At 39.7% G+C, this 22,237-nt stretch overlaps 1 protein-coding gene across 2 annotated transcripts in view; it reads right to left on the bottom strand.

The window, feature by feature from the left end:
* The window catches only part of DYNC1I2 (dynein cytoplasmic 1 intermediate chain 2), a 50,745-nt gene that overhangs the window by 20,083 nt on the left and 8,425 nt on the right, over positions 1 to 22,237 (bottom strand). Inside the window, exons 4-6 of one of the 2 annotated variants that reach the window (XM_054043739.1) lie at positions 12,750 to 12,840; positions 8,378 to 8,437; positions 6,866 to 6,981 (exon numbers count right to left, since the gene is read on the bottom strand). In XM_054043739.1, the coding sequence (XP_053899714.1) occupies positions 6,866 to 6,981; positions 8,378 to 8,437; positions 12,750 to 12,840 (267 nt within the window). The remainder of the gene's footprint in view (positions 1 to 6,865; positions 6,982 to 8,377; positions 8,438 to 12,749; positions 12,841 to 22,237) is intronic. The other variant, XM_054043740.1, reaches the window with a different exon arrangement.

Genomic DNA, 22,237 nt, shown 5'->3' on the forward strand with positions numbered 1-22,237 from the left:
CTAGAGGGGGAGATAGGAAGTAGCCCAGGGCAGCCGACCCTAGTCTGGCTGCAGCACACCAAGAGCCGATGTCAGTGTGTTGCGGCCAGGATTCCCACTGACAGAGCAGCGGGCCATCTGCCGCTGTTAGGGCCCCGGGCTGGGACGCAGTGGAGTGGGTGGGCCTGCGTCTTCCCTGCCACCCAACGTGCGGGTGGCAGTCTCCCCCTCTCCCCAGGCCCTTCGGAGCCAGGGCCTGGGCCTCGGCCTCCTAAATTAATTTGTTTGCTCAGACCCTGCCTAAGGGCCGGAGCCAAAGACCCTCGACTGTCACGCCCTGAACTAGGGCCTGGGTCTGCGAGCTGTTTGTTTGCCTCTACTGTTGCCGCAGCGTAAAACCCCGCGGCCAGGCCAGTTCCCCCAAAATAACCCGACGGACGTACCGAGGCGGTGTGGTTCCCCGCTGTCCTGGAGAGGGACGAACCCAGCCGAACACTTCTACAATGTGCAAACAGGGCCCACTGGCCAAAAAACACTATAAAACACTTACAGCTAAAAAATATAGACACCATGCTGTATATGTAGAACAGGGGTAGGCAACCTATGGCACATGTACCGAAGGCGGCATGCAAGCTGATTTTCAGTGGCACTCACACTGCCCGGGTCCTGGCCACCGGTCTGGGGGCTCTGCATTTTAATTTAATTTTAAATGAAGCTTCTTAAACATTTTAATAACCTTATTTACTTTACATACAACAATAGTTTAGTTATGTTATAGACTTATAGAAAGAGACCTTCTAAAAATGTTAAAATGTATTACTGGCACACGATACCTTAAATTAGAGTGAATAAATGTAGACTTGGCACATCACTTCTGAAAGGTTGCTGACCCCTGATGTAGAACATAGACAAGTACAAGAATAAGGCTGAATGAACTGTCTCTGGTTGTTTGACTTTCACAACCTTTCCTGCCAAAGTCAAGCACTTAGGGAAGAGCTGGGGGAGTCTAGGAAGGCTGCCTCTTTCCTCTTTTTTGGAAGGGAGTAGGGGAGGGAGGGATGGGGAGACAGGAGGCAGGAGGCAGCAGCGGGTTTGGAAGAAAGGAAACAGAAGTTAAATGTAGTTCCAAAAGTGTGTTAAACTACACTTTTTAGGATGTCATAATTGAGAAATGCTGTGTCCAATTCACCATACATTTTATAGAAAAAAAAAATTGACCTCAACTCTGGATCTAACCTGCTAATTTTGATTTGTGGATTTTTGAGGGAGATTCCAATACACATTATCATCATGGTTTCCTGTATACAGTATATTTTGTTATTCTATGTAATATCAAGTTACCCTAAGATAAACAGAACAAGCTTCAAGAATACTTCTTACAGTCTTGCTACTTAGTTTATACAATATGAACTAGAAATTCCATAACTAAATACTGCCTAGAGATTAAATGTGATAATTGAAAAGTTATACATGAACTAAAGGCGCTCCATTCTCACCGAACTCACACAAATCATGAGTACATATTTGCCTGTATCCTCTTAGATATTTTAGATAGAAAAAACTATGACCATAGTGTGACGGGTTGGATCACAGAAACCCCCTTGGGAGCTGCCACCCAATGTGCAAAGACTACCCCTGCTTCTGTTTTCCCTGCCAGCTCAGGACTCCAGCACCCTGTCTTGCTGAGCCAGACACTCCCGTCTGTTCCAACACAGACCCAGGGTCTGAATCACTTGCCTCAAAGCTGCAAGTTTACCTGAAAACAGCTCACAGAAGTGTGCTTGTCTTTAGCACTCACATGCCCAACTCCCAATGGGGTCTAAACCCAGATAAATCCATTTTACCCTGTATAAAGCTTATACAGGGTAAACTCAGATTGTTCACCCTCTATAACACTGATAGAGAGATAGGCACAGTTGTTTGCTCCCCCCAGGTATTAATACATACTCTGAGTTAATTAATAAAAAGTGATTTTATTAAATACAGGAAGTAGGATTTAGGTGGTTCCAAGTAGTAACAGGTAGAACAAAGTAAGTCACCAAGCAAAATAAAATAAAATGAGCAAATCTATGTCTAATCAAACTGAATACAGATAATCTCACCCTCAGAGATGCTTCAGTAAGCTTTTTCTCAGACTGGACTTCTTCCAGGCCTGGGCACAATTCTTTCCCCTGGTACAGCTCTTGTTGCAGCTCAGGTGATAACTAGGGGATTCTTCATGATGGCTCCTCTCGCCCTCTGTTCTCTTCCCCCCTTTATATATCTTTTGCATAAGGCGGGAACCCTTTGTCCCTCTGGGTTTCTACCACCCCCCTCTCTGGAAAAGCACCCAGGTTAAAGATGGATTCCAGATCAGGTGACATGATCACATGTCACTGCAAGACTTCATTGCCCACTTGCCAGCACACAAATATACAGGAAGACTAACAGGTAAACACAGCCATCTGCAGACAATGGTCCTGGTTAATGGGAATCATCAAGATTCCAAACCAATATTAATGGCCCACACTTTGCATAATTACAATAGGCCCTCGGAGTTATATTTCATATTTCTAGTTTTAAATACAAGAGTGGTACATTTATACAAATAGGATAATCACACTCAGTAGATTATAAGCTTTGTAATGATACCTTACAAGAGACCTTTTGCATGAAGCATATTCCAGTTACATTACATTCACTTATTATGTTTTTATAAAACCATATAGACTGCACATCACACACAGCATCCTACATTTCAAGACTCCCGTTTTCTGTGGCAATTTCACTTTCTGACTGTTGTATTATTTGTAGTCCCCATATTAAAGAGGTGGGAGCATAATTCCCAGTTATTTATTAAAGATGTATTTGGAAAGAAGTCGTATGAAAGACTTTCAGACTTCAAAGCAAATTTGTCAGTCCCATTTCTTAATTCAAGTGTCAAGTCACTTTTGAGAGATGCACATACACAATACCAGTTGTACAATACAATTAAAGCAGTAGTTCTCAAGCGAACAGGAAGCAAGGAACTTTTAAGTTTGCTTGCACCCACCCATCCCAGCTTATCGTGTCCAAGGGAGGGTGCTGGTAATCACCAGTGGGAGGCAGACAGTTCATAGTCACTTTCCTGAACAAAAGCTCTTTAACTACAGCAGATCTGTTGAGAGTAAAACTAACAAGGATCATGCAATCCCAGGCAATTTCACTCACAGCAGGCATTGTAAGTAAAGCACTTCAGCACACAACCCATGTGCTAACTCTCCACCTTCCAGTCAGAATCTGAAAAAGGGAAGAAAATGAGAGGGGGTGGGGAAAACCGAGAGACTAACTGAAGGAAGAAAGAGGGAAGAGAATGAGAACGTTGGTATCTCGCTTGCTTTTTGAAATAGTTATATGGGTTATTACAGTTTATAGGTAAGATTGCCTTGATAGATTAAAAGTAATGTGGGGCAATTTTTTTTCCTGGAACTGTGGTCTACTCCCTGGGACTGTGTTCCACGAGCCAAAAGCTATCTGGAAATAATGAGACAAGATGGGTGAAGTAATATCTTGCATTGGCCCAACTTCTGTTGGAGTGATAGATGAGGAAGAGCTCTGTGTAAGCTTGAAGCTCATCTCTCTCTCTCCAACAGAAGTTGGTCCAATGCAAGATATTACCTCGCCCACCTTGTGTCTCTAATATCCTAGGACCAACACAGCTACAACGCTGCATATCACAATAGAAATAATGGAACAGCAAAAAACCTCACATTTAAAATTTGCAGTCTTTCCATTAGGAAATGCTGTTTTCCAATAGTATGGACGTTCCCAAAGTTGCATGGAAGGGAGCCTGATGTAGAAGGTGTCAACACAGAAGTTATTTCTGTCACCAAAAACACATTTAAATGAATATTGTCAATTTAAATACACTTTTATCCAATATTTTTACCTACTGTTATATATAACAAAATTAGTATCACTGAAAGGTTACAGGGGGAAAAAAAAGCTATTTTCTATTTATTTACTTTGCATATAGTCAGGTTTCACAGTTTGTGTGGATCTCATAGCAAGAGGGAAGAGAAAAACATTTGTAAAAATTGGAAAGAGTGACTATAAAACCACCAAAACATGAAGAGGAATTAAGAGGCAGTTGTAGTACTTGAAACTATTTTAAATCAGTTTTAAATTCATTACATTTCAAAATAGCATTCTTCCTTTAAAATGTTTCAAGTTTAATCTTTGAAAAACCCGAACTGCCTTTTTCTAGACTATATAAGAAGGTTGGTAGACATAACCAGTTGTATTTTCAATATATGTTCCATCACACTGTCTTATTCAGTGGTCGAGATATGCAAATGGATGGAAGGAGCAGTATTGCATAGTATGCTACAGGGAGCTTCCTAGGCAAAGGAGTGGTTATTTTTAGGAGAGTCAACGAGGGTACAGAATTTGAGAATTAAATCATCTTTAACCCTCAAAAAATGTATGTTACCGGACTTAAGCTGGATTTTCAGGTTTAACTCTGAGTTCAATGTATCCAGTTCCCCCTTTATCATTTAAGTAACTAGTTTTAAAACACCTCTCCCCACCCAAATTTCTAAAATAAAATGGTATACAAATCACTCTGAAATACTAAAATTTGTTTGAGCACTGGTAACCAGAAAATCATGAATTCTAATCCAAGCTCCATGGTTTTGGAGGCAAGAGAGAATAGAGTAAGTTACTTAATCTCTGACTCAGTTCCCTCATCTATAAAATAGGAATATCTACTTACTGCTCAAACATCTGATGATTATTAGTAAAATACTTGAAGAATGGAATCTAAAATTTTATCTGTTCATTAAATTTTCCCTCAGCCTATGCAAGATTTGCAGCAACAACATGCTAAAGAGAGACGCACTCAACCCTTAACAGACTTAGTTTTAGTACTCTCAAAAAAGTAAAGTCTCCCTAAGTACAATTTCTGCAATAAACTCCTGTTTTTTTTTTCAGACAAGAAGATTCTTTAAGGAAAAGTTGTTCTATCACTGAAAAATTCTGAGATGCCAGCCAGGTATGATCACACCAAAACAGTGAATTACATGATGCCAGGAGAGCGGAGGAGAGTTTGAAACACTGACGGCAGACACCATGACCAACACAATGCATGTTGGATGTGAATGCACAGCTATATGGTTCTTGCTACTGCAAGCTCTCAGAGGCAGAATTGAGAAGACCTCATAAATAAAGAACAGTTAAAGTAGAAATCAGCATTTTCATGAACTGGTGAGTTTCTGAAGAACAATTTGATTCCTTTGATGTCTACTGATGTACCCTTGCATGGGTGCTTGACAAACAAGCATTCAGCTTTCACTTTTGCCAGTGCTCCAAGTAGAAGCCACCATGTATAAACGGAAAAGAAAACGACAGAAAAGCCTTTGAACTGGTAAGTATTTTAAAAAACCCTCATATATGAAGGGGTAGAAAGCTTGTTCACAAGAGAATTGTTTTGCCTATGATCTGTAGGCATATATTGAATATTCAATAAATATGTTTCATTGAAATATTAGTACATATTCCAGTTTGTCAGGTAAATAAAATAAATACTAGGTCTCTCTCTCTCTATTTTTGTGGTGAAATAAAACATACTATTTAAATACAGAAAAAAAATCATCTTCTACTCTAGTTTATTAAGTAATAAAGTTTAGAAACCTGCCCAGTTAGGTGTTTGGAACATATACTGGATTCCCTTACATGAGGTGAAAAAGGGGGGAAAGAAAGAAAAGCTCTTTTTCAACAGAGGGGTAGTACTGTGATGTGCTTTTTCTCGTTTCTCTTCTATATAGGTGTGCTTCTAATATAAGTGGCTTCAACATAAACCACTGTCAATGTGTAACAAGTGATAGTGTACTGATGCAAGTTAGAGTGCTATACATTCTGCATCAAACCTTTTCAGACAATATGCTTGTGATTCTTAAATGAAAAGGTTTAAGAACTAAATCCTGTAAAATATAAATTTAACAGACTAAATGAGCCCATAGCTTTTATCTATATTTCCTTGAGAAGATACCAGAAAATTAAACACAAACCCCAAGAAAGCTAGGAAGTACAAAATGGAAGTTGAAATTCTAGGCCCTCAATTTATGTTCTCATAGTAAACTTGCTCATCAGAGATCAGTCAGGCAGTCACACTGAACAATTCCGTGTTTTTCTGATGTGGACTAGGCAAAGACCAAATATTGTCACTTGTGATCTAATTCCCAGGTCTCTAAAGGTTAACAGCAAGTGAATTAAACCCACTCAATCTTTTGTTTTTTTAAACAAAACTTTCCTGCAAAGACAGCAAGTTACAACTGAAGCTTTAATTTAGAAATTTCCAACTGTTTTCAGTTTGTACCATAAACTAAGAGTCAAACATGTGATTAGCATATTCAACTCCTATTCTCATCAATGGAAATTTGATCAATGATTAAGGGCAGTCTCTGTCCCTACACATAAAAAAGTCTTGGAGTGGCATTTTTTCAATCAAATGCTAGTGATGGCAGCATGCCACAAATGGCTTAAGAACACATAAGCCTTCAAATAAACTGATTGTGTTACCTTAATGTACACGGAACACATTCTACATTGCTTAAACAGACTGTATAAGTCTTCTAGAAAACTGTGTATTTGGGAGAGGAAAATACAAGTGCTTAATAGGTTCCCTTTAATTAATTACAAGATGCAGAATGACATTCTTTAAAAAGACGTATATGGACTTAACAGACATTACCAGTCATCCCACAGATCAATTTACACTTAACCATGTCGAGCTCTGAAAGACTATTTATTCTGTAAAATATAAAACATCAAGTAGAAAATGACTGATCTCCATCTGTCCTAGAATAGTCTTGATACATTTTAATAACCAGAAAAAATACATGCAATAGTAGTATAAGTTAACATTCACCTTCTTTTGGTTGAGTCATAACTGGTGTTTGAGTCTCCTTTGTGTATGTAACAATTTCTCGAGGAGGAAAGTCAACTTGTGTAATTTTAGCCATTCCCAGTTTAATAGGCCCACGTCTAAATAAAATGAACAGAGACATTAGAACAACTGATATTGTTAATACAATCATGACTAAGTTATAAAGAGTTTCAGATTGCCTGCAGTGCTATACAAGGCATCATCTCACGCCACACTCTAAAAATCAAGTTTAAATCCAAAGGATGCTATCATCTGAAAAATGCTATGTATGTTATTGATATGCTAGCTTTATTTTTTAAAAGGTGGCTGGCTTACACACACAGACTAGAAGAAAAAGAAAAAAGGCAAAGATATCTGGATTTCTTGACTTTACACAAAGTGTTTTTCAAGGCTTCCTAAATCTTAGTGTATGACAAGGCTTTTTTCCCCACTGGCTAAAGGATCTGTTTTACAAACCTAACTCATGTGAGCACTACCATTGTTTTCCTTGCTCACATGAAAGATATTTGCAGGACCAGGGTTCCAAGATTGCATAGCTTGCAAAATTGTTTAATTATTCTGCAATTAATGACAGTTTCCCAGTATCATTTAACTATGCTGGCCATTTCCTTAGCCCTCCCAAACCTATTATTTATGACTTAGAACTGTAAGTCTGTTCCCAAACAGTAGTATAATAGCCCTGAATGGAATACTAAAGAACTTAAAGATTTAACAAGAAAAATTGAGAACAAGATCTCATTTAAATACTGACATGGACAAAATGGGTCTAACTGCAACACACACACACACACACACACACACAATATATATATATAATATAGCGCAAGTTACACCCATCTCAGGAGAACTTTTATATAAAAACTCCTATTAACTTCGATATGTATATTAATCACTATTCCAATAATCCAGCAATAAAAAGCAGTACGTGAAAATTAATCTTTCCATCATCTTCTCCCACACTTAAAAAAATCCATTAAGACTAAATAGGCTCAAGGAAAAATTCTAACAGATTCTTTCTTTTTTTAATTTTTGGAAGGCAAATACAATTCTATAACATGATGTGGGGCTTAATGAAAAAGCTTACAAGTTATAAAAGACTTCATGATACGTTAGCCACAAAACAATGAGTTCCCATCTTTTCTTATATTAGACACATTTTGTATATATTTAAATGTGTAGTTATTTTATCTCAATAGAATGACATTTTATAGTTTGTCTTGCCAAGAAAAAAAGATGTAGATAAAAAATTATGTTAAGAGTGAAACATATTGCTGGAAAAATGATAAACCTGCAATTACAGCAAGACTGAAGTTGCCTACTATAGGCCAGTTGCACTAAACCCAGGGACAGCATGAACTTTGATTACTTTCAGAACTTGTGTTCCTTAATAGTAATTTAAAATTCATTTTTAAAAAAGCTCTCATATTGGATATATATATATAAATTGTATATTTATAAATACACAAAAGAGGGAATATAAAATCTATGAAATACCCCAGATCGGAATCAGAGTGGAGCTGAAGAACTGATGGATCAGTATCCCAATGCAGCGTCCTGATACCGTAGGTTGAACAACCATGCAGCATTAGCAAAAGAGGCCAGAGATTAGTGAAGCAAATACACACTATGAAATGTTAAAGCTATTGTAAGTTTACAGTTTTTTCATTGTTTAAAAGAAACAAAATGTCATGTCAGTTAGTGGAAATTCAGTGAACATTCAATGCTACAATACATGCAATAAGTATAAAACAGTTAAACAGAAACATACAATTCAGTCATTCAATTATTTCAGATATGGGAAATTAAAGCATTGCAGAATCACTGACAAAAGTAGCCTATATGAAAGCAAAATGAATAAAAATCCATTTGAAACAGCTTAGGAAGTTTTAAACTTTAAACTTCATTTTAAAGCTATACTAATTTGGTTGTGTCATACGAAGTCAGGTTTGTTAATGTACTGCAATCTTGCCTAAAGCATTAAATATGTGCAGGAAATTGTCATATTGGTAAAGGAAATGAGTCAACACAAACTTTTTGGTAGAGAAGCAAAATGCATTTCCACTGGGATACAGAACTGCTAGAGTTTCCAAGATGTGACACTGCTGTAATTATGGGTTAAGCACTGCCTTGGGCTTACAAATGTCATCCGATTTAAAGCCAATTTAAAATATTCAGTATCCTAGAAAACAGTGGGCTTTATATTAAAATGTTTCAAAATAGTGAGTATTCAGCACAGTATATAAGAATAAGAAGTGGAATGGATCTGTTACAGGTCACTTATATAAAATAGGACCTTCGTTATATTTTAGTCTTGCCTGGAGCAAGGAGGGAAATCTACTTCATCTAGTGTTGGTGTCTACTTCTAACTCTACCAGGGCACAAAGCAGCAATTTCAAACAAACATACGTGAAATATTAGCAGCAGAACATCTGCTTTTAGTAAGCTTGCATATGCTACCATACTTTGTAGAGAATTTTACTATTATTTTGTAACAGAAGCTGAAAAATAAAGAACATGTAATATGTTTGTATGCCAGATCAATAAAAGGTTTTCCCGTATGATTATTTTAGGAAGACTGAAGTTATTTTTCAGTGTAACTGGAGAGTTCCTAGAAAGATGTAAAGTTGCTCCCAATAGTTTAATACAGAGTGGTGAAAATATTAAATTAAATTTTCAGTATCTTTAATGATGTACTAGGTAGTTCTAGTAGCAAGTTTTGGTTTAAAGGGCACCAACTTTCAGTAATGGTTTAATTAGAAATGCAAAGCTTTGGTTTTACTGTCCGAAAGTAGGGACACAATAGTTTTCCAAGTCATTGGAAAATTGTCTATGTATTACTGCAAATGGGCGGTATTGTCTATGTGTCCGAAATAAACTGTTTTGAGCGTACTGTTAAGTTTTTTCTTAGTAACTTTCTCCTTCCCTCTCCTACATAAAACATGCCATCAGAGTTTTGCAATGATGTACTGATTGCTGAAGCAAATTAATATGTTCAAACTCTTTCACTCTTTTCAACTCTAAAGTTGTCTTCAGAAAACTGAATCATATTGCTTTGGTATAAAACCTAGATTCTTAGATGCTGCTCATTCATTAATTCAAACTCACTCCCTGACACTCATGTTTCTTCATTGTTATAAGGAATATTATGTCCTTTAAGATTTTTCATTTGTAATGTCTCAATCCCTACACTTTTGTTGGAGGAGGAGGAGGAGCATTATTATTATTATTATTTTTTAACCAGAGATGCTCTTCTGAAACAAAAATGGTATTCTGAGATTGGAGTTCAGCCCTTTATTTGGGGTGACTGTGACATAATATACTGCTAAGTATGTAACATGCCTTAAAGTATGCATTATCCGTCTGCTTTAATGATTAAACTTTAGTCAGTTGCCTAATACTTCATAAATATTAACTAAAGCCTCACAACATCCTTCTGGCATAAGTGTACATTATTAATATATACCTCAATATACTCTAACATTCTCTGTTAGAATAGTAAGTGATATTGGGTTTCAATATGTGATATTTCAATTGTTCTCTATAGCCCTGAATTTTTATTCTGAATGTTCCTGAGAAACATAGGGAGTTGGAAAGAGGCAGAAGAGCTGCAATAAACACAGCAACTTTAGGATGAGAAGAAGCAGATATGAAAAATGGTTTATTGATGAAAAGGACTGGAGACGCAGCCAGGTAAATTGAGAACAGCAGTGGACGTAGGGCCTGAACAGTGGTTTACTGCTTATCGGGTAGTTAAGAACTGCAGCTGTGTGCCAGCCAGCATAAGGGAGAGGTAAAAATGCAGAGGAGATGCTAAGCTAACCAATCTTTGTAAACAGAGCTGCTGCATGAGAGGTGCACTGTAATCATGTGATCTCACAGCTGTTCAACATGCAACTGAAGTGGAATGTTGGGATTATAGGGTTAAAAACATGGAGAAAAAATAAAAAAAGGATCAGTTTTACATTTTCAGTTCAGTATCAAACTTTTAGAACTAGCTTTCAAATGCGGATGTGTACTGATATGGGCACGTTGATGGGCCTCTGAAATTTGGTTAACTCCTTAGAACTGTTTCTAGCAGCGATCATACTAAACTATTCCTGCAGAATGATTCAGCAAATTCAAGATTTTTTGAATACCAGTACGTCTCACCAAGAGTTCATATGTACTAATATACTATACATAGAGGCAGACATTTTAGTACTTTAAATTATTTCTAAGTATTATCTGGTGGTTGGATCTCCTGACTCCCAATGTAATGCTCTAAATTCTATTCTTTTTCTACCACTGACTCACTATTTGATCTTCAGCAAATTAGTTTGTTTACCTATGCCTCAGTTCCCTCATCTGCAAGATGGGAAAACTGCTGTACTGTACTTCCAAATCCTGAAAATTGCTGTTAATCCTAATGTGTAGGGCACTTTGAGATACGTGGATGAAATTATAGAAGTGCAAGGTATTATTTTCTCTCAACAGTTTTCAAGAACCTGTGCCTACTCTACATTTGTGTGACATGCATAATACACAATGGTGAGGACAATAATATTTTCATTAGTTGGAGATGAATTCACCATAAAATGTACATGTGAAGTTTGTTTCGTGTCAAACATGTTTCATACACACTTCACTATTCAATATTACGTATGAATGAAATTTAATCTTCAAATATTTTAGATTAAAATAATGTTAGCAGAGAATAACCCTCCCACCCAATGGATTATGATAGAAGTGATTCACAGATCTCATGTCACATGTGGACTGTACTACTTAAAATCTGGTTGTTACTAAATGAAAGAGCAATATTACTGGATATTTTATTACATCAAAAGTGGGCTCAATCCACACAGATTGAATGAAATATTAACACAAAGTTGCATTCAAGAGGTATAGTGTACACGAGCAGTCAGGAAAGCAATGTGTCTCCATGTTAGTGGCGTGTTGCATTCTCCTGTTTTTGCTTATTGCTCCCTTTTTAGCAACAACCTAAACTTTGTTAATGCCACTAACTGGTTATGAAAATAATCACATTTTTTACAGTTAGGATGGTGGGAATAGTAACATTTAAACTATACATAAATGGGGTGCAAGCACTCATTCTTCAAAGCCTTGGGTATGCAAAATATGAGAATGACATATCAGCCAAAACACAAGTATGTGGAAAAGACATGAATATGTGCGTCTTGATAAATATTATAGCAAACAACTTAAATCTTATTTAAACTTCTTCCAAAAGGAGCAAAACTCATGTGCAAGCACATCTAAAACAATTATCCTCTAGATTTCTTTAACAAGTTATTCCATAATATAAACATAGTGATAAGTTAAAAAACATATTTGATAGTGGCATAATACCTTAATCGCTATGGCAATTAATAGATTTTCTGAGCAAATTATTATGAGAATTTACCTACTATCGGAGGAGAATGCACATGATATGGCAGTGAAAAGACCCCTTTCATATAACATCCTCTTTCTTCCCACCCACTTTAAACTATGGGTCCATTAGAAACAAACATATCTGATTCTCCTTAAAGTTAAAAAAGAATTCAAAGTTTCATTTTACATTTTACTTGCAGCTTCAGTATTTAAATAAAATACATTCCAAGAAAATTATCCAAATCAGAGAATAAAATGGTTTTACATAATCATTAGAGTAAAAAACATGAATTGCTTTAGAACAAGAGATGTTATGTGGTTTATCTTAAAATGACTTAAACATAAAATTTTACTTGGACATTTACAAATTTTAAGTTATCAACACTAACTCAATAGTTTTTTAAAGCACTTCTCAACCTACAAACATTTCTAACAACATTTTAATTGTTGTTAATTGTTAAAACAATCTAATGTTTTAAGAAAATTACCATACCTAGATCCAACGGCACCATCACCAGAATCTTGGCTTCCAGCCTCACTTGGAGTACTCACAGATTTGGAAGATGGAGACATAGGAGGAGGGACTAAATAGTGAAACAGACAGGTATCCGCTGTTACTACTCGTAGAGGTTGCACAGCTTAGGATGTTTCCAAATTAATTTAACATGAAATATTTAAAAAAAAAAAAAAAAGATGGCAAACAAAAAATACATGGATGAAAATGAATAGTAGAAAGAGAGGGGAAAAGACAATGTTAACATTTCATGCTGGAGACTCATGCAACTCTTTGGCATTTAATGTAGCGGGGATTTATATATATAAAAAGACACAGGCAGGAGAAAATGACTGGTGAATATATATATATTTTTTTCTCAATTTCTACAAAATGCTGCCACTAACTTTCAAAGGAGACAATTTTCTTTACCATTTGTCATTTCCAAATAAGTTCAAAGCATGTTAGTATAGCATTAATAACTGTTTTCATGGATTAAACAGACCATAAAATGCACTATTTAAATTCTGCTAAATTTGCCTTCACTTCAGTTACAACTGCAACAATTTATTTTGCCATACAGTAAGTTTTAACCTGTACTGTTGTTTTATCAGATAATAGTAATTAACACTTCTTTTAGACACAAGAATAGCTGCTATCCTGGAGCTGTTTTTTAATTAAATGTAATAATGTTATATTTAAAATATATATCTCCTTTAAAAGTTTCAAGCATTTTGAGTGAAGATTGCAAATAAAATTTAAAAAGCAACATGCTTTTGGGAACTGATGCATAATGAAGAGTGACATCATGCAATTTAAATACAATGCAAAACTGTTTCCCCAGTCTAGAAATTATGATTTGTAAGAACGGCCTGACCCGGCTTTATACCTTTTTGACAGCCTAATAATGCCTCAGAGTTCTTTGCACATTCTATTTTTCAGTAACGCACACAGACACCCAAAGCCATGGTTCTCCCCTAAACTGGGAGTTTAAAAAAAATAAAATAAAATAAAAATAAATAAAATTAAAAAAAAAAAAACACCCCCCGCCTGCACCTCCCTTTCCTCCCAAAACAGGGAAAAATTACAGGTAAAGTTGGTAGAAAGCTTTTTACAGGTATACTTTTACTTGGTAGTCACTGCCATCTGCTGGATAATTTATAGAATGACTGCCTACAACCCTCTATTCTAGTACTGCATGATTTTATCACTAACTTGTTCAATTAAAAAACGGCAATTAACATAAAAAACAGACAAGCATGAATGAAAACTTGTTCTGCCTTTACTAAATTAGACAGTTAAGACCTGAAAACAGAGCTAAGGGATCACAATGCCTAGACTATCAATTTAGCTCAGACTGTGTCAAATACACGGCCATGATAAATATGTCACGGACCATGAAATCAATTCTCCCCTGTGAAATCTAGCTATTGGAGGGGAGTAAGAGAGGGGCAGGGCTGAGGGTGCCCCACCAGGGGCTCCTATCATGCACCAGGCACCAGTTGCTAGTCCTGGCAGGATTGGGGAGGGATGGTACTTCCTCTTCCCCTGCACAGCTGCTCTTGGGGGTGTGGGGGAGATCAGACCCACCTCTGGGTACCTCCCACACTTGTAGCAAGCGCCATGGCTGCTGCCTTCAGAGCCCAGCTGAAGCGCAGAAGCAATGGTAGTAATCCTCTGACCACTTTGCAACCCCCACAACCCCTTTTTGGGTCAGGACCCCCACGATTACAACACCATGAAATTTCAGGTCTAAACATCTGAAACCATGAAATTGACTAATTGTAAATTTCTACGATTGTGAAATTGACCAAAATGGACTGTGAATTCAGTAGGGGCCCTAATAATGTGCAATCAGGGGCGGCTCCAGGCACCAACGCACCAAGCATGTGTCTGGGGCGGCAAGCCGTGGAGGGCGGCCTGCCGGTCGCCGTGAGGGCGGCAGTTAGGCTGCCTTCGGTGGCATGCCTGCAGGAAGTCCATCAGTCCCGCGGTTTCGGCGGCAATTCTGCAGTGGGTACGCCGAAGATGCGGGACCGGCGGACCTCCCGCAGGCATGCCGCCGAAAGCCGCCTGACTGCCGTGCTTGGGGCGGCAAAATACATAGAGCCACCCCTGTGTGCAATCCAGTGATTGAGCTCTAACTAATAGATATAAAGGATCAAACACTGAGCTATGACATTAAATATCATAGAGCCAAATCTAAAAATACTTATGTATACTGCAGCTTAAAATTGTGTGTATTTATGCTCCAAAGCAGAGCAGCTCTTCCCCACACTCCCTCCAAAAAAATCCAAAGGAAGAAAAGATGAGAACAAATGACTGACTTTCCAGGATTTCTTTTGCCCCTGGAAGCAGCTGCTCACTGTACACAACTTCATAGATCACGAAAGAGTCAGATACAAAGAAGGTAAGAGTATCAACAAAACAAGCTCTCTGAACAGGGGGCTGCAAACGAGGGAATCTGAGAGGGAGATCCCCTGCTGAAGGAACGAACACTAATTCTTGGGGTGAGTGAGTTTTTGTTTCTGTTTGGTTTTTCTTTTGGCTTGCTTAAAGTTTACAGTGTGGTCTGTATGGGACTGTGTGTTTAGGGACTGTGTGGGAGTAGGGGTCAGAGGCCAGCTAACAGTGTGTGCTAGCAAGGCTCTAGCCTCCTGTCCCTTGATCCTGAATCATTCTTGATCACCTTTCCCCTGTGTGTTAACGAGGGGGCATGTTTCAAAGAGGCCACATTGCCAAAGCCAACACTGCTCCTGGGTCCAGACAGAGAACCTAATCATGGATGACTCTACACAGGTCCTGGTGTGGATTTGTAGAGACTGACCTGTAGTCCCCATCACAGAAAGCCAGGCTAGGGAGGTCATCCAGTGTAAGAGTTTCCTACTGACAGAATCCCTCAGGAACCACATGGGAGAGCTACAGGAGGAGGTGGCCAGGTTGCAAGTGATTGAAAATATACACATGGAGACCTCCAAGATTGAGGAAGCAATCCATCTGGGTAGGCCTGCAGTGGCACCACCAGAGGAGGAGGAAACAGCCCCTTCATAGGGAGGAAGCTGGATGCTAGCTACTTCTGCTCCCAACCAATCCTCCATAGAGATTTAAAAAAACAAACAACAACAAAAAAAACAACCACACCACTAGTTCTCTACTCTGGCAATGAGGGATGAAGAATCTCCCCCAAAGACAGAGGAGGAGGAGCCACATACCCCCAAGGCTGGAAGGAATGCGGCCACCAGTCCTGAGAGAAAACCACCTGGTGGTGAGATATAACCCTGAGCAGATGAGACGTGACTACAGGCCTCTGGAAGTGAGGGTGAGGGAGCTGGGGGCACAGGTGGCGGTGTCATAAATCCTTCTGGTCAAGGGTAGGGACCCAGAGAGAGAGAGAGAGAGAGAGACAGACACACACACACACACACACACACACATATATCCTGGGATGAATGCAAAACTGTTCAGTCACAGTGTTGCCAGGAGCACTTCGACTTCCCTGACCATGGGATACTGTTCCAAGAAGAAGAACTGCTGAGCAGAAAGAGGGTCCACCTATCAAGGAAGGGAAAGAGTATATTTGGATACAGACTGGCTAATCTACCGAGGAGGGCTTTAAACTACGTTCAAAGGGAGCAGGAAACAAAAATGGGACATAGGAAATATCCCTGTAGCAGGGATACAGGAGACAAGGAAATATAGAAGGGGAAATCTAATCAATGTCTTAGATATCTGTATATTAATGGAAGTAGTATGGGGAATAAAAAACTAGAAATACTAGTGAATAACCGCAATTACAACATACTTGGTATCACAGAGACTTAGGGGATACTTCATGTGACTGGAATATCGATATAAAAGGGTACAGCTTGTTCAGGAAGCACAGGCAGGGAAAAAAGAGAGAAGGGGTTGCTTTGTACATGAAAGATGTATACACTTGAACTGAGACTGATATAGAAGTGGGAGGCAGACCTGTTGAAAGTCTCTGAATAAAGATAAAAGGGGTAAAAAACAAGGATGATGATATAGTATGAGTCTACTATAGACCATCTAACCAGGAAGAAGAGTTGGATGAGACTTCTTTTAAACTAACAAAATCATCCAAAGCACAGGATTTGATGGTGACGTGGATCTTCAACCACCCAGTCATCTGTTGGGAAAATAATACAGCAGGGCACAGATTATCTGACAAGTTCTTGGAATGCAATGGAGACCACTTTTTATTACAGAACGTGGTGAAAGCGACTACAAGGAAGAAGCTATTCGAGATTTAATTCTGATGAATATGAAGGAGAATTTGAAGGTGGAAGGCAGCTTGAGTGAATGTGATCATGAAATGATACAGTTCATGACTCTAAGGAACAGTAAGAGAATATAGCAAAATAAAGATAATGGACTTCAAGAAGGCAGATTTGAACAAACTCAGAAATGGTAGGGAAGATCCTATGGGAAGCAAGTTTAAGGGAAAAAAATTAAGGAAAGTTGGTAGTTTAAAAAAAAAAGATTATTAAGGGCACAAGGGCAAGCTATCTCAATGTGTAGAAAAGATAAGTAGTATGGTAAGAGAACACCCTGGCTTAATTAGGAGACCTTCAATTACACTGGTCTACAATTTTTGAGACATCGTCTGCTGCAGAGATAAAATGTGCTATTTATTCTGTATTTTGATGTGCTGAATTCAAATATGACAATTAAAACAACTGATTGGCTACTGTTTCTAAAATATTTAAGTTTTTACATTTTATGTCTATGTATATTGTGTAAATAGTAGAGTTTTAATCATAAATTGTAAGCCTAGGTCTTTTCATGTGTTTATGGTTGCTTTACATGATAATATTTCACCTGTCCCGTTTATGTAACACTTTAAAAATCAGCAAAAGGGTTAAATTTTATTTATGTATTATGAAACAAAAGGCAAAAAACTATTATGTACATAGTTTAGTCCTATTCAGTGTCTACTCGGCGCTTCTTGGCTTGTCTCTTGTATTCATTAAATGGAGCATCTCTTGTCACTGTCCAGCAATAGTCTGCAAGCATTGATGGGCTCCATTTGTCCTCATAGCGTTTCTCCATTGTTGCAACGTCCTGGTGAAATCGCTCGCCATGCTCGTCGCTCACTGCTCCGCAGTTTGGTGGAAAAAAATCTAGATGAGAGTGCAAAAAATGTATCTTTAGTGACATGTTGCAACTAAGGCTTTTGTATGCCTTGAGGAGGTTTTCCACCAACAACCTGTAGTTGTCTGCTTTGTTGTTTCCGAGAAAATTTATTGCCACTAACTGGAAGGCTTTCCATTCAGTCTTTTCCTTGCCACGCAGTGCATGGTCAAATGCATCATCTTGAAGAAGTTCACGAATCTGAGGACCAACAAAGACACCTTCCTTTATCTTAGCTTCACTTAACCTTGGAAATTTTCCACGGAGGTACGTGAAAGCTGCTTGTGTTTTGTCAATGGCCTTGACAAAGTTCTTCAGCAGACCCAGCTTGATGTGTAAGGGTGGTAACAAAATCTTCCTTGATTCAACAAGTGGTGGATGCTGAACACTTTTCCTCCCAGGCTCCAATGACTGTCGGAGTGGCCAATCTTTCTTGATGTAGTGGGAATCTCTTGCACGATTACCCCATTCGCAGAGAAAACAGCAGTACTTTGTGTATCCAGTCTGCAGACCAAGCAAGAGAGCAACAACCTTCAAATCGCCACAAAGCTGCCACAGATGTTGGTCACAGTTTATGCACCTCAAAAGTTGTTTCATGTTGTCATAGGTTTCCTTCATATGGACTGCATGACCAACTGGAATTGATGGCAAAACATTGCCATTTTGCAGTAAAACAGCTTTAAGACTCGTCTTCAATGAATCAGTGAACAGTCTCCACTCATCTGGACTGTGAACGATGTTGAGGGCTGCCATCACACCACCATGTTGTTGCAGGCTACAAGATCACCTTCCATGAAGAAGAATGGGACAAGATCCTTTTGACGGTCACGGAACATGGAAACCCTATCACCACCTGCCAGGAGATTCCACTGCTGTAGTCCGGAGCCCAACAGCTCTGCCTTACTCTTGGGTAGTTCCAAATCCCTGACAAGGTCATTCAGTTCACCTTGTGTTATGAGGTGTGGTTCAGAGGAGGAGGATGGGAGAAAATGTGGGTCCTGTGACATTGATGGTTCAGGACCAGAAGCTTCATCCTCTTCCTCTTCCACGTCTGACTCAAGTGAGAATGATTCTGGTGCATCAGGAACCGGCAGTCCTTCTCCGTGGGGTACTGGGCGTATAGCTGATGGAATGTTTGGATAATGCACAGTCCACTTTTTCTTCTTTGACACACCTTTCCCAACTGGAGGCACCATGCAGAAGTAACAATTGCTGGTATGATCTGTTGGCTCTCTCCAAATCATTGGCACTGCAAAAGGCATAGATTTCCTTTTCCTGTTCAACCACTGGCGAAGATTTGTTGCACAAATGTTGCAGCATATGTGTGGGGCCCACCTCTTGTCCTGATCTCCAATTTTGCAGCCAAAATAAAAGTGATAGGCTCTCTTAACCATAGCGGTTATACTGCGCTTTTGCGATGCAAAAGTCACTTCACTACAAACATAGCAGAAGTTATCTGCACTGTTCAGACAAGTACGAGGCATCTCTGCTCACTTTGGCTAAACAGAAATGTGTCCCTTTGCAAAATCAAACACTGACAAATAAGAGAGCACGACACTGTATGATTTCTAGAGCTGATATAGAGCAATTTGTTCAGCAGAGTGATGTAAGCTTCGTTATGATTGCATCATCCATGACGTCTAGGATAACATGACGCAATTCATATCATGTATGACGCAATACCAGCTTCAGATTGCATCATTCATTGTTTTGCCTAAAAAGCAAGTACTGTCCAAACCAGTCATAGATTTATTCATAGATCCAGTCAAAGATGTATTTTAGTCATTTCTGGATTAAATTGAGATCCCTTCCCTTTATAACTCACTTATCCTCTGCCATTGCCAAGTCAAGGGTCGTATATACTGACCCAATAGCATATCTTGAAAACTAGAGCCAAATCAACAATTTTAAGCATCATTTTCGTTCTCAGTGACCCAGAATTAGTAAAGTTTGACTACATTTATTTCAGAAGCATTTTGGCTGTAGAGCAGTGTAATCAAACAGTTTGTAAGCACTTAGAAGAAAATAAGGTGATAACTAACAGTCAACATGGATTTGTCAAGAACAAATCATGTCAAACCAACCCAATAGCCTTCTCTGACATAAGCCTTGTGGATATAGAATGGAAGCAGTAAATGGGATATATCTCAACTTTAGTAAAGTTTTTGGTACTGTCTTGCATGATGTTTTCATAAGCAAAATAAGGAAATATAGCCTAGATGAACCTGATATAAGGTGAGTGCAAAACTGTTTGGAAAATGATAGAGTAGTTATCAATGGTTTAATCGAGCCAGAAAACAGAGAGGGGGGTTCCTTAGGGACCTGTCCCGGAAGCAGTTCTGGTCATTATCTTCATAAATTATTTGGATAATGGCAGAGAGAGTACACTTATAAAGTTTACTGATGATACTAAGCTGGGGGGAGTTGCAAGTGGTTTGAAGGACAAGATTAGAATTCAAAATTAACTTAAACTGGAGAAATGGTGGGAAATAAATAGGATGAAATTCAGTAAGGACAAACGGAAAGTACATCATGTAGGAAGAAATTTTTCAAACAACTGTACAAATACAAAATGGGAAACGACTGTCTAGGAAGGAGTATTACAGAAAAGGATCGGGGTGGTGGTGGGTGGGTGGTGTTATAGTGGATCACAAGTTAACTGAGAGTCAACAATGTAAGATTGTTGCAAAAAAAGTTAACATCATTCTGGGATGTATTAGAAGGAGTGTTGCAGGCAAGACATGACAAGTAATTCTTCCACTCGACTCAGCACTGATAAGGCCTCAGCTGGAGTACTCTGTCCAGATCTGGCTACCACACTTCAAGAAAGATGTGGACAAATTGGAGAAAATCCAAAGGAGAGCAACAAAAATGATTAAAGGTCTAGAAAATGTGACCCACGTGGCAAGATTGCAAAAATTGGGTTTGTTTAGTCTGGAGAAGAGAAGACAGGGGGAGGGAGGGGATAATAACAGTCTTCAAGTACGTAAACATTTGTTACAAATAGGAGTGATAAATTGTTCTCCTCATCCACGGAGGACAGGACAAGAAGTAATTGGGCTTAAATCCCAGCAAGGGATATTTAGGTTAGATGTTAGGAAAAACTTCCTAAGAGTAAGGGTAGTTAAGCACTATAACAAATTATCTAAGGAAGTTGTGGAATCTCCATCATTGGAGACTTTTAAGAACAGGTCAGAAAAAACACCTGTCAGGGATGGCCTAGATCAGGAGTCTCAAACTCAAATGACCATGAGGGCCACATGAGGACTAGTGCATTGAACCGAGGGCCGCATTACTGACACCCACCCTCGCTGCCTCTGGCCCCGCCCCCATTCCACCCGTTCCATTAGGCCCTGCCCCTGCCACACCTCTACCCACCCCTTCCCTGCCCCATTCCAATCCCTTCCCTGAAGTCCCCACCCCAACGCTGCCCCCAAGGGGTGCAGAAAGGGTGCAGGATGCGGCAGGGGGCGCAGGAGGGGTGCGGGATGCGGCAGGGGGCTCAGGGCAGGGAGTTGGGGTGCGGGATGTGGCAGGGGGCTCAGGGCAGGGGAGGGGTTCAGGGTGTGAGCTCCAGCCCGGCGCCGCTTACCTAGAGCGGCTCTGGGGTGGCAGCGGTGCACACCAGGGCCAGGGCAGACTCCCTGCCTGCCTGCCCGCCCTGGCCCTGCGCCGCTCCGTTCCTGGAAGCAGGTGGAACCGTGTCCCTGCAGCCCCTGGGGGAGGGGAGGGAGGCGCTCAGAATTCCGTGCGTGCGCTGCTCTTGTCGCTCCTCTAGGTACCTCCCACGAAGCTCCCATTAGCCGCGGTTCCCTGTTCCCAGCCAATGGGAGCTGCAGTGGGCGGTGCCTGGAAGGAGGCAATGCAGGAGCCCTCTGCCTCCTTCCCTCTCCACCCCCCGTCCCGAAAGGGCGTGCTGCCAGCTGCTGCAGAGAGCAGCGCGGGGCTCGCAACCCCACAGGGGGCAATCCCGCGGGTAGGCAGAGGGGCGGGGGGGGGGGGGGCACACAGGGAGCCCCGTGGGCCACACGCAAGCAGGCCGCGGGTTTGAGACCCATGGCCTAGATAATACTTAGTGCTGTCTCAGTACAGGGGGACTGGACTAGATGATCGATTGAGGTCCCTTCCAGTCCCACGTTTCTGTGATTCTATGATCACTGCCATGAAAATAATTAACCAATGAAAACAATCATTTGAAGGTTCCCTGATTTTTTACACCAAATTCTGCCCCAATTTACATATGATGCAACCCTGTTCGAGACATTGAAACTACATGGAGTGCGAGCCAGGACAGATTTTGACCCTCTAACATACACTAAAGTTAAAATGCCTTTTTC

The sequence above is a fragment of the Malaclemys terrapin genome, chromosome 11 (genome assembly GCF_027887155.1).
Source record: "Malaclemys terrapin pileata isolate rMalTer1 chromosome 11, rMalTer1.hap1, whole genome shotgun sequence".
NCBI lineage: Eukaryota > Metazoa > Chordata > Testudines > Emydidae > Malaclemys > Malaclemys terrapin.